This window comes from Electrophorus electricus, chromosome 3, assembly GCF_013358815.1.
Source record: "Electrophorus electricus isolate fEleEle1 chromosome 3, fEleEle1.pri, whole genome shotgun sequence".
Classification (NCBI taxonomy): domain Eukaryota; kingdom Metazoa; phylum Chordata; class Actinopteri; order Gymnotiformes; family Gymnotidae; genus Electrophorus; species Electrophorus electricus.
This window is the reverse complement of record NC_049537.1, coordinates 23,791,354-23,803,531: the sequence shown is the minus strand read 5'-3', so window position 1 is coordinate 23,803,531 and position 12,178 is coordinate 23,791,354. Positions and strand designations below refer to the sequence as shown.

Sequence of the window (12,178 nt, the reverse complement as noted above, 5' to 3'; positions counted from 1 at the left end):
GTCGACCTGCTGTGTGAGTACACAACACTGCTGGCTTGACTGACACAAACAGCAGCCACAGGAACAAAAATGTAACACTGTAGTAACATTACTGTTTTAATCGATTGATTTGAAATAGATGAAAATTACATATGATAGACAAAAGTATCAGCTCTAAGCATTTTGGCAATCTTAATGCTTTCTGAAATTAATCATATTGTATAATGTTGTGTTGCAGTGGATGATGTTCAACTGTCATGCTATCGCATTCTGACCAGCCTCTACTCTCTGGGAACCGGCAAGAACATCTATGTTGAAAAGTAACTGAATTTTATGATCACTTTTGGTGATGGGTTCCACATTCTTTTACCTGTGTTAATCCCTGTGCTGTGTGTAAACAGACAGCTTCCTGCACTGGGTGAGTGCTTGGCCACCCTGGTGGGAGCCATGCCAGTAGCCTTCCTGGAACCTCATCTGAACATGCACAACCCTTGCTCTGTCTTCAACACTAAGACATCTCGAGAGAGAGCAAGTGCGTTTCCATATCAAATGTCTCTTTTGAGAAATGGCTTGAACCAGTTGAACATTGCTACATACCACACTCTTTCCTTTCTACTTTTTTCCAGTTCTGAGCATGCCCGACACGGTGGAGGAGATGTGTCCTGAAATGCCCCGCCTGGATGGCCTGATGAAGGACATTCATGATGTCTCTGAGTCTGGGGCACGCTACACTGAAATGCCACACGTCATTGAGGTCATCCTGCCTATGCTGTGTAATTATCTTTCTTACTGGTGGGCTAAAGGCCCTGAGAACACAGTGGATGGTGTAAGCTGCTGTACCACGGTCACGTCTGAGCACCTCAGCCTCATCCTTGGCAACATTGTTAAAATTCTCAACAACAACCTGGGCATCGATGAAGCTTCCTGGATGAAGCGGATTGCAGGTATGTGCTTTATGATTTCAGTAACAAAATATCCAATAAAGTGGACAGTTTTGGATTGTTGGTTTATGGATTCTTCAGTATTCCCCACTGAACTCCTTTATTAAGCTTTCACAATGTGCACAGAGTTCCTGCCATGTCTACTTCCATATCCACGCAGTGTACACCCAGCCAATAATTAGCAAGGCGGGCGTGGACCTTCTACGAAGCCACTTCCTTCCCACACTGGAGAAGCTGAAGAAGAAGACAGTAAAGGTGGCTGCTGAAGAGGAGCTGCTGAGGGCAGATAGCAGGGCTGATACCCAGGAGGCCGAGCTGCAGATTCTGGATGAGTTTGCTGTCCTCTGCAGGGACTTATATGCCTTTTATCCAATGCTAATCCGCTATGTGGACAACCACAGGTATCATGATGATTTTCTTATTGCAGATCTACCCAGTTATAATGTTCTTTGGCATATCTTTCTTTACATCTTGTGGATGAATGGTGACATTGACAACCACTATTTAGAAGGTACCAATACAAATTATTACATTCACCCCTGCATCTAGGTCAAAATGGCTGAAGAACCCTGATGCTGATTCAACAGAGCTCTTCAAAATGGTGTCAGAGATTTTCATCCTCTGGTGTAAATCTCATGTATGTTCTCAACATATCTTTGTATAAATGCTATATATAGATCTGCTGCTTTTTTCCCACAAATAATCTTCTTTACCCACAGAATTTCAAAAGGGAAGAGCAAAACTTTGTGGTGCAAAATGAAATCAGCAATCTAGCCTTCCTCACTGGGGATTGCAAGACCAAAATGTCAAAGGTAAGTTTCAAGGATGGCCACCAACAAAAAATGCTTGTTTAAATTGGAGTTATTTACTTCACTTCAGAAGTACACTATATGGACAAGTATTGGGACATGTACACATTACACCTACATGAGCTTTTAAGATATCCCATTCTAAATCCATAGGTATTAATATGGAGTTGGTGCACCCTTTGCAGCTATAATTGCTTCCACTACTTCTAGGAAGACGTTCTACAAAATTTTGTGTGTCTGTGGGACTTTTTGCCCATTCATCCAAAAGAGCATTTGTGAGGTCAGACAATGATGTTGGATGAGAGGGCCTGGCTTGCAATCTCCATTCTGGTTTATCAAGGTGTTTGATAGCGTTGAGGTCAGTGCTCTGTGCAGGTTGAGTTCTTCCACACCAAACTCACCCAACCATGCCTTTATGGACCTTGCTTTGTGCACTGGGGCAAAGTCATGCTGAAACAGAAAAGGGCCTTCCCCAAACTATTCCCACAAATTTGGGAGCATACAATTGTCCAAAATGTCTTGGTAAGCAATACGATTTACCTTCATTGGAACTAAGTGGCCTCGGCCAACCCCTGAAAAACAACCCCATAGCATTATCCCTCCTCAACTACTTGGCATAATGCAGTTAGGCAGGTAACATTCTCATGGCATTTTCCAAACCCAGACTCGTACATCAGACTCCTAGATAGAAAAGCTTGATTTGTCACTACATAGAACATGTTTTCACTACTCCAGAGTCCAGTGGCACCATGCTATACACTCTATCCAACACTTGGCATTGTGCTTGGTGATGTAAGGCTTGCATGCAGCTGCTGAGCCATAGAAAAACCCATGTTGTGAAGCTCTTGGCACTGTGCTGATGTTAATGCCAGAGGAGGTTTGGAAGTCTACAGTTACTGAACCAGCAGAGCATTGGTGCTATGTGCCTCAGCACTTGATGACCACACTTTGTGACTGAATTGCTGTGGTTCCTAAACTTTTCCACTTTTCAGTACTGCCACTCTGTCACAATCAGTCCCTCCGAGGTTCCGTGTTCCGTGTTTTTCCTGTCTTGTGTTTTTTAGTTCCGCTCCATAGTTTCGTTTTCTCCTCCCCTCGTTTGATTTTCAACAGCTGTCCCTCATTTAGTTCATGCTTTTAAACCCTGTCTTGAGCCCTGTGTTTTGGGGTTGTGCATTTGAATGTGTTTATGTGGCTGTGCTTGGTTTTTTTGACTCTGTATGTATATTTGAATCACTGTGTTTAACTTTGTTCTCCTAGCCTTAGCCCTGAGTTTTCCCTAGTCTTTTGTTATAGCCTGATTCCCCTGTTTGCTTTCATGTACTCTTGTATTTGTTTAGTCATGTATCCCCATACTTTCTGTATTGGCTCTATGACCCTGGACCGTTCTAACGACTCTGATTTTGGACTTGCCCATAAAAAATCTCGCTCCACTTTGCACATGCGTCCGCCTCCTTACCGCTCAACATTATACACTCACAATTGATTGTGGAATATTTAGGAGGGAAGAAACTGACTGACTTGTGGCATCCTATTACAGTACCACAATTGAATTAATTGAGCTCTTTAAATCACCCATTTCAAAAATTATTTGTAAACAAAGGTTACATGGCTAGGTGCTTGATTTTATACACCTGTGGCAATGGGACTGGATGAAACACCTGAATTCAATTAAGAGGTGCGTCCCAGTACTTTTGTCAATATAGCATGTATTGTATTGACACTGTGGTTCTGTTGGGTGGGTGAGTGTTAAAATCCCCTTGAGTTGTCACTATTGCTCTACATCCTCATGTTTTCCTTTTGAGGTATACCCATCCATGTGGAATATGTACTTCCCGTGGGGTTGTAGAATTCACTTACTTTTAGATGCCCACTTTACATGCTTGAACAGCTTGCTATCTTGAATTATATTTTTAAATTGATATTATTAATTATATTATAGATTATGTGTGATCTTAAATCATACATAATCTATAATTCATACAATCTCGCATCTGAGAAAATTCTTAATTAGTTTAAATTTAGTTCAAAACTTGCTTCAAAAAATACATAACATGATGCCAAATCAACAAATTGAAGGAAATAAACTAACTGCCACATGAGCCCCATATTCTTGTGTTGAGGATAACAAAAAAAGCAGGTAATTTCCATGTTGAAAATGTGCTGGGTTTGTGTGGTCTGTACCAGTCAGGAGGCCAGGACCAGGAGAGGAGAGGGAAGAAGAAGAGAAGAGAACTGTACTCTGTTCAGACGTCCCTGATTGTAGCAGCCCACAAGAAGATGCTGCCCATCGGCCTGAACATGTGCACCCCTGGAGACCAGGAGCTTATCTCTCTGGCCAAGATCCGCTACAGTCTGGTGAGCATCCCTATTTAGAGTGACACCAGCATGGTCACTCCTCTCTTATCTACCCTTCTGACACACTACCCTTACATTAGAAAGACCCCAGTAGAGACATTTGGCAAGCCCCATCTGTCAGTCTGTGAAACATTAACTTGCTGCCTTTCACAGAAAGATACCGATGAGGAGGTAAAGGATCACCTGAGGCAGAACCTCCATCTTCAGGAGAAGGCAAGTTGAAGACAGGTGCTAGTGCGAGATAACAAATATGATGGCTTGTAAATGACATTGGCTAGGGTGAATTAATGAAGTGACCCGCTCATGCTATAGACGGAAGACCCAGCGGTTCAGTGGCAGCTGAATCTCTACAGGGATGTGGTGGTAAAGAGTGGTGCTCCAGATCCAGAACGCTCACTTGAGAGGCTCCAGCGCATCTCAGCCGCCGTCTTCCACCTGGAGCAGGTCAGGGGTTGGCAGGGACTATGAGGCCTGCTTCATCTTAACTTGACACATGAACCCTTCCAGCTACAACTCACTCATTTAACTTGGCTCTTGTTGGGTGAAAATTCAATAAAAGGTTACATGTCATGCTGGATTATAAGATGTTCACCTCAGTGATCTGACCCTCAGGTGGAGCAGCCACTGAGAAATAAGAAGTTGGTATGGCAGAAGCTGTTGTCCAAACAGCGCAAGCGTGCTGTGGTTGCCTGCTTTCGTATGGCGCCATTATATAACCTCCCTAGGTAAGTGTGCCGCATCCTCCTACAGCTCAGTTACAAAATTCGAAATTTGCCGCATCAAATGTATCATGTTATATGATTATACAGGTAGAATAAATATGCCTTTAGTACAGCATTATTAAAATAGCCAGATTACTTCATCTGTGATGCCCCTTATCAGTACCTTGTGACCTAACCATGTGGCTTGCGCTTTATCTCTGATTCATCTCTGAAGCTACTTGTCAGTATATCAATTTGTACCCTGTTCACTTTTGATTTTTTATGCCTTGTCCTCACTCCTATTTGCAAACCATTGTGTTCTAAGATCTAATCCCTCTTATCTAAGATCCCACCTGGCAAATTGAATTGTCAAGTGTAGGTATTAGAAGATTTTGGAATAAGACCTAGTTGGTGTTTCCTTACACCTGTCTTCCTAGTCCTAAAACTCCTTCCTCTTTGTTGTCTTTACAAAACACTTCAGATTCAAAAATAATAATTACTTCCTGAATGGCTATGGGTACGTTTGGCTGGAAAAGGTGTACCAAACCTCCAGCTTTGACCGTCTGTTCTCCATCCTAACGGTAATGTGAGCCTAAGAGACCTCATGTTCCCAGCATCCTCCTCCAGCCCATCCTCCAACCAAAGAACTGAGCACATTCAGTTACTAGCGCCCTTCTGAATGGTCACCTTACAGTCACATGTGCTCTCCTGTAATGTTGCATTAAAGAAGTCACTAACATGGCAAAAGCACCCAAATAGCTAATGTGGTGAGTAAATAGACAATTTATATAGTTTTAGTAAATTTAGGACTGGTTCTATAACCACCTCTAGTGAAAAACAGAGAAACCCTTGATTAACCTTTTTAGTAATTGAATTGTGTCGATTACTTGGGTTTGAACTTTCAATTACCAAGGTGGCCAATCAGATTAGGCCATAGGCCGTACATCCCTCCCACCCTGCAGAATGCACCTCTCTCCTTCCTCCCATTTCTCTCCCTGCCTCTTTCCCAGCTAACCTCCCTCTCCCCCCCTGACTCTTCAGGCATCGCTCTATTAACCTCTTCCTCACGGGCTATCAGAAACTCTGGATAGTAGCAGAGGAGTACTCCTTTGAGGAGAAGCTAGTGCAGGACCTGGCAGTAAGTATCGGGCTGGCCCTGGTGCTGCCCTGTGTGCCGTGTGTGCCCGCTGGCGTCCTGTCTGTCGCTGTTTGCCCCGCGGCCAGCACCTTGCCCACCGAAAAGCGGGAACGCATCCCTGCCCGCCTCGTGTCCGCATCCTGGCCCGTGTTTGGCTCCTCTGGTTGCGTGGCGTACTACAGACAGAGGTGCAGCAGACAGGCCCTGCATGAGTTTCGCCTGAGCCTCCGGCCCCACCACCTCTCTAGAGCAGTCTGTCTCAGCTCAGCCATGGTAAGAGGGGCGGCCCTGCCGCGCAACCCTCCGCCTCTCTGTTTGGGTGTCGTCTTCTTTTCGTAAGTCTCGTACTGTAAGTCGTGAGAGTTGGTGGCATGTTCGCCTCATCTAAAAATCATGTCTCTGTGTAGAGTTCAGGCAGTACAGATGCTGTTAAAGACACAGAAATGTTGGTCCTTTTTGAATCTTAACAAAGTTTACGTTACAGTTAGAACATTTAGAGAAATGGTCAGTTTAACTACACCGGATACAATAACATTATGTTAAACATTATAAATTATTACCAAAACCCACAACAATGCACGTGCAACTAAATTACTGGTTTTATAGTGCAGCCCGTTACTAACGTAACATCAGCAAAAAGGTTTAATGTTGTGAAATTTTTTATGCCCAGTTATCATTATGCATCACTGACATGCACTGCACTGCCATTTTCATTGCTATATGACCATGCAAATATGCATGTCTTCCATGAGCTGGTCATTGACCCCTATTGGCAACATCCCCTAGACACAGTCCTGGAGCATCACATCAGGCAATGACCATGCTCTTTTTTAGCATGTCATCTAAACCAGTTCCTCTCAGCTTCGGTCCTACACCTGCACAAGATTAAACTGATCAGTTCAAAAGGGCACCTATTATCTTGGCATTGAATGTGATGTGGTTATCCTGAACAGTATTAAAATGTAAGTGCATCTTTTCCATAGGACCAGGGATGAGAGATGCTGTCTTGAATTACATTTAAGTGTTTCATCATGTGGAAGTGGAAAATTTAAGTGCATGTGCGTCACCCCTGAACTGCCTGGTCTGAGCAGGCGAGAGACAGGAACACGAGTGTAGAGATGGCAGAGTGTTGGTGCATTGTTTTAAATAAACTGAAATTGCTCTTCAAAAGAACCGACTGCTCTAGAGTCCTGAGCAGACAGCGTTTTTTAAATGACGGTGTTTAAATGTTATTTTAGGGAGGAGAATGTGCAGAATCAGGGTAGAATCTGCATTCTGGGTCATGTATTTGTGCACAAAGCCTGGGACTATGGGTGTGATTTGTGACAGTGTAGCAAGTCATGTCCTGTTTGAGAATGTCAGAGTGAGAGATAGTTATGTTCAGAGAGGGGATGACTATGTATGTGTATGAAATGATGGTTGAAGATCAGACTTGTGTGGCTCTTCCCACAGAAAACCCCCATGGTTGTGGAAAAGGACGAGGAAGAGACAGAGGCCGAGGTTCAGCCTGACCCTCTAAACCAGCTCATCCTCCATTTTAGCCATAATGCCCTCACGGAGAGAAGGTGACCCACAGACCTCTGCAATGCACGCGCTTACACTTGGGATCATATCATTTTATATTCCTTTTAAATGAAGGTTTCAGGCAAAACAATTATTTTAAAATTAATGTCTATAATTCCTAGTTTCCTGGAGGAAGATCCCTTGTATATTGCATATGCAGATATGATGGCAAAGGTATTCCTTTCACCTTTCAGGCATTACATTAGTGACTTCAAATGATCTCACAGCTATTAAAAACAAGGCAGTCATGAAGTGAAATTGTTCCTTTTCAGAGCTGTGCCGAAGATGAAGAGGAGGAAGAGGAAGGAAAGGAAAAAACATTTGAAGTACGCCTGTGAATTGACATCTGTCATCTGGAAACAGACACAATTTACAGGAAGAGCACAAACAAGGATAATAAACAGTACAGGAAGGAATGTGGACAGGCGCCCTGCACATCTTATTAGTGTGATGATATTTCAGAATGAGTGTCACAACAAATTACCACTTAGCTCCATTTGTATTACCCCCAAAACCTAAAGTACTTGGCTCTGAATTAAAGTGCTTGCTACAACATACATCACAGGTGGTAGGCAGTGCAATCATGTACACAGGCAAGTATGATATGACTTGATCATTCGGTTTGTGCACTGTGTGCAATTCCCATCACAGGAGAAAGAGATGGAGAAGCAGAAGACCTTGTACCAGCAGGCCAGGCTGCATGCCAGAGGAGCAGCGGAGATGGTGCTGCAGATGATCAGTGCCAGCAAGGGTAAACTGACCCTTTTCCTTCCCCATACCATTCTTATGCTCTATAATTTTCATTTAAAAGCTGCATGGTCTAACATGGAATGCTTTTCAATTACAGGTCGACTAGGCCCCATGGTGACTTGCACTCTAAAACTGGGAATTTCTATTCTCAATGGAGGCAATGTGGCTGTTCAGCAGGTATAGTATTACAACATCTGAATGTTTAAAAAAAAAAGTTTGGAAAGAGTTAAGTGTGCATTTCCATATACATTACATGCATTATGTCTTCAGAAAATGCTGGACTACCTGAAAGAAAAAAGAGATGCTGGGTTTTTCAAAAGTTTATCTGGACTAATGCAGTCTTGCAGGTAGGTGTCATTACAAACAAACTTGCATCCCCCGATGCATGACTGAATGTTCCTCTGTCCTTAATGTAGTTGAATGTTCATCTGTCCTTTAGTGTACTGGACTTGAATGCATTTGAGAGACAAAAAAAGGCAGAGAGCCTTGGAATGGTGACTGAAGAAGGATCGGGTAAGTTGTTTTGGCTATTTAGAGCTCAAGGTAATGAATCTGTAACCTTGTCAAAATTCATTTCCACTCTGTCGTCATTGATTTACTTTCTTGACGTCAATCCACCACAAAAGCAGTTGACGTTCTTGCATTCCCATAATGGATAATGAGTTTTGGCAAACCTTTCAAATCTAATGTGTTTTGTTCTAGTATTCAGCACTCATCACTGCAACAGTGTTGAACCATTGCTGTCCTACTAGTTCTAGCTTTCATTTGATTCAGTCTGACTGTGGAAGTGAATGGACTGGAAGCTTGTTGGCTTTATTCAGCTTGAATGGAAGGGAAATGTCTGAGTTTAAGATTTTTTGCAGACAGAGTCACAGTTGTGCATTGATATAATTTCAGTCTTTTGAATCATATACAAATCCCAGTCACTGTGAAAGTTGTTGGTATTGGCACATTAGTTGTTGGTATTGGCACATCTTTTTCCTGTTGTCATGCTATTGTAGATACCTAGACAATTTACCAATTTGATGTTATTACTAAATGTAGCAATCCTACAAATTCATTACTAGTGCTACTGAACTTTCAGAAGCATGCTTGTACAATCTTTGCTTATACAGTCAGTGTGGTGGTGTTAGCAGGTTGTCCTGTCAATACATGCTTGGATGTTTACTCTATAGTATCAGAATCATTGTTGAATATTAATCACCTAGTAAAAAGCAGGAAAATTAAAAGCAGGAAAAGGGCACAGAACAGAAGTTAAAACCCCTCAGATACAAAACAGGATTTTCAAATGTAAAATTTAATTTATGATCTTAAGGTCAGTTTTTAACCAAAAGACACAACAAAACACTGAACTATTCATATTGTGAGATGACACTTACATTATGTCGTTTCTGATGTATTCTTTAATGTCCAAATTAATGTCTTCATGAAATACCATTGTGTTTTGTGATTTAGGGTTAACATGTTCTATGTTAGTATTATGAACACTAGATTTTGTATGGAAAATGCTGAAAAATGTAAAAGTATTTATTTATATAGTTTCTACAGAATATAACTGCAGATATTACCATAAAAGTTCTAAAACAAAAGTTGGATAAAGACATTACTCATCACAACTAAAACAACTGTCCAAAATGTGTCATGATGTTCTACAATGACCCACAGTGCAGTGTATTAAGCAACTTACCTGGTTTCACCTTCCATTATACACATCTCTACCCCCTAATCAAACCTTATATTTACTTTAATTGCATGTATATGTTCCCCAATTAGTAACTCTGTCACATTCTCTCATTTTGTCTGAATTTCCAGTGTCTTCTCCTTTGCTTATGTCTGCTTTCTTTGTCTGTCTTCTATCATTTTATACTCTTGGATGGCAGTCAACGTGAGTGAGCGGGGTAAATACCGTTTAGCTACTCTTCATTCCGCTATGCTATTACTTGGCATGTGGCCATTTCTAATTCTCATCCCTCGCCCCCCAGTTCCAGTGACCTGGATGCGCTGTGCTAATAAACCACAGTCCTGCAGGGGGATAGTCATGCATGCTGACACACAGATCTAAAGGGCCAGGCTACCTCCCCTTACCCTGGTACTAAACTAGAGCGTGCTCAATGTATAGATTGATACCTATGCTAACTTTACTAACCACCTGTTATCACATAACATCCTATCAGATCAATATCTGTTCACAGAGGTCCACTACAGGTAAAATTTGGTCAAAAGCTACAAAGTCAGCAATGAACTTTGTAAGTTGTACATTTGGGGCCAATTCTGGTTTTGTGTATGATTTTCACAAATATGACATAGAATAAGTAACAGTGTGTTAACACTGTTTCCTTCTCAAAATTTTGGTGCAATTATATAACGAAATTTCTTAATGAATGACTATATCTACATTAACTATTGCTTTACAGTGAGTTTCTGTATACACTATGTAATACTTGTGAAAGAAATCTTCTAACCCCAGCTTCTTGAAAGCTGTCAGTTGTGCATATTAATCTCCAAGCATTTCTTTCTCCAGTCAGATCTTTGGATGCAGTTAAAAGACTGTGATCTAAAGTTCCTCATCTTAAGTGCAGTGAAGTCCTAGTGACACAAATTATTGTGCTTGCCTGACATTCAGGGTGTTCATGCTTGTAAGCATCTAGCATGTGTCAGTAATGATTTCCATCTTTGTCTTCTGAATTTTAAGGTTCCAAAGTACTACAAAATGATGAATTTACGAAGGATTTATTTAGGTTTTTGCAGCTTCTGTGTGAGGGCCACAATAATGGTAAGAGCATTATGTATCTTTTTGATAATGGGTTTAATTGGAATGATTCTGACACTTCTTAAATTGTGTTCTTTCCATTTTTTACCAAGCTAATTTAGCCCCAATTTAAATTATTTATGACACTAATTGTATAAATGATGTTGGAAGACTTGTTAGGGCAAAGGGTTTGTTAAAACATGTTTAGCCATCTCTAGTTAAGAAAAAACTTTATTTGGTTGTTGGTCTTGTTTTTGCCCTTTTAAAAAGATTTCCAAAACTTCCTGAGAACTCAGACAGGAAATACAACTACCGTCAACATTATTATTAGCACAGTGGACTACCTGCTGCGCTTACAGGTAACAAATGCAGAAGGATACATTTTACACACCAAACATATTTGTACACCAAACAACCACAAGCCATAAGTAAGTGTTTCATTCTTGTGATGTTGAAGCTAATTTTGTGTGGGTTCGTAGGAATCTATAAGTGATTTCTACTGGTATTATTCTGGAAAAGACGTCATGGATGAGCACGGACAGCTTAATTTCTCCAAAGCTTTGGAAGTGGCTAAACAGATCTTCAACTCACTCACTGAGTACATTCAGGTAACACTTATGAAACCTTTACTACAGAGTCTTAACACATTGGAGCAAAATTTATTTCACAATATGCTTTAGGTAAAAGCAGTTCAATTTCTATAGTTCTCTCTCTCTCATCAAATGTAACATGCTTTAGCACTTTAGATGCTGTAATGATTTCTTCCTTAGGGGCCTTGTATTGGGAATCAACAAAGTCTGGCTCATAGCAGGTTGTGGGATGCTGTGGTTGGATTTTTGCATGTCTTTGCTAACATGCAAATGAAATTATCACAGGTAATCCCAGATATCCACTCTGAATATAGAGCCTAATGCTTACAATTTTACATAGCTACACTTGTAAATATCTGTAAAAATTATTTTTTAAAAGCAATGAGTTATTTTATTGTTTACAACTATGGTCTAATTTACCTCTCTCTCTCTATATATATATAGGATTCTAGCCAGATTGAGCTACTAAAGGAATTGCTAGATTTGCAGAAGGATATGGTGGTCATGATGTTATCTCTTTTGGAGGGTAAGCACTCTTTGAGGAAACAAATACCATATAGCAAGTCCTGCAATTACAGCTGAATATATATCCTTAAGCAG

The 12,178-nt window shown here is 41.1% G+C and overlaps 1 protein-coding gene across 2 annotated transcripts in view; it reads left to right on the top strand.

Annotated features, from left to right (window-relative positions):
- The window catches only part of ryr3 (ryanodine receptor 3), a 70,626-nt gene that overhangs the window by 52,416 nt on the left and 6,032 nt on the right, over window positions 1-12,178 (top strand). The window contains exons 64-87 of one of the 2 annotated variants that reach the window (XM_026998958.2): window positions 218-299; window positions 381-511; window positions 606-923; window positions 1,081-1,321; window positions 1,470-1,557; window positions 1,640-1,732; window positions 3,917-4,087; window positions 4,241-4,300; window positions 4,400-4,531; window positions 4,700-4,812; window positions 5,830-6,199; window positions 7,379-7,491; window positions 7,612-7,663; window positions 7,762-7,815; window positions 8,141-8,240; window positions 8,337-8,416; window positions 8,510-8,586; window positions 8,679-8,752; window positions 10,120-10,137; window positions 10,932-11,012; window positions 11,259-11,347; window positions 11,468-11,596; window positions 11,759-11,863; window positions 12,023-12,104. In XM_026998958.2, coding sequence (XP_026854759.2) covers window positions 218-299; window positions 381-511; window positions 606-923; window positions 1,081-1,321; window positions 1,470-1,557; window positions 1,640-1,732; window positions 3,917-4,087; window positions 4,241-4,300; window positions 4,400-4,531; window positions 4,700-4,812; window positions 5,830-6,199; window positions 7,379-7,491; window positions 7,612-7,663; window positions 7,762-7,815; window positions 8,141-8,240; window positions 8,337-8,416; window positions 8,510-8,586; window positions 8,679-8,752; window positions 10,120-10,137; window positions 10,932-11,012; window positions 11,259-11,347; window positions 11,468-11,596; window positions 11,759-11,863; window positions 12,023-12,104 — 2,853 coding nt within the window. Of the gene's footprint in view, window positions 1-217; window positions 300-380; window positions 512-605; window positions 924-1,080; window positions 1,322-1,469; window positions 1,558-1,639; window positions 1,733-3,916; window positions 4,088-4,240; window positions 4,301-4,399; window positions 4,532-4,699; window positions 4,813-5,269; window positions 5,370-5,829; window positions 6,200-7,378; window positions 7,492-7,611; window positions 7,664-7,761; window positions 7,816-8,140; window positions 8,241-8,336; window positions 8,417-8,509; window positions 8,587-8,678; window positions 8,753-10,119; window positions 10,138-10,931; window positions 11,013-11,258; window positions 11,348-11,467; window positions 11,597-11,758; window positions 11,864-12,022; window positions 12,105-12,178 lie in introns of both variants that reach the window. The other variant, XM_026998959.2, reaches the window with a different exon arrangement.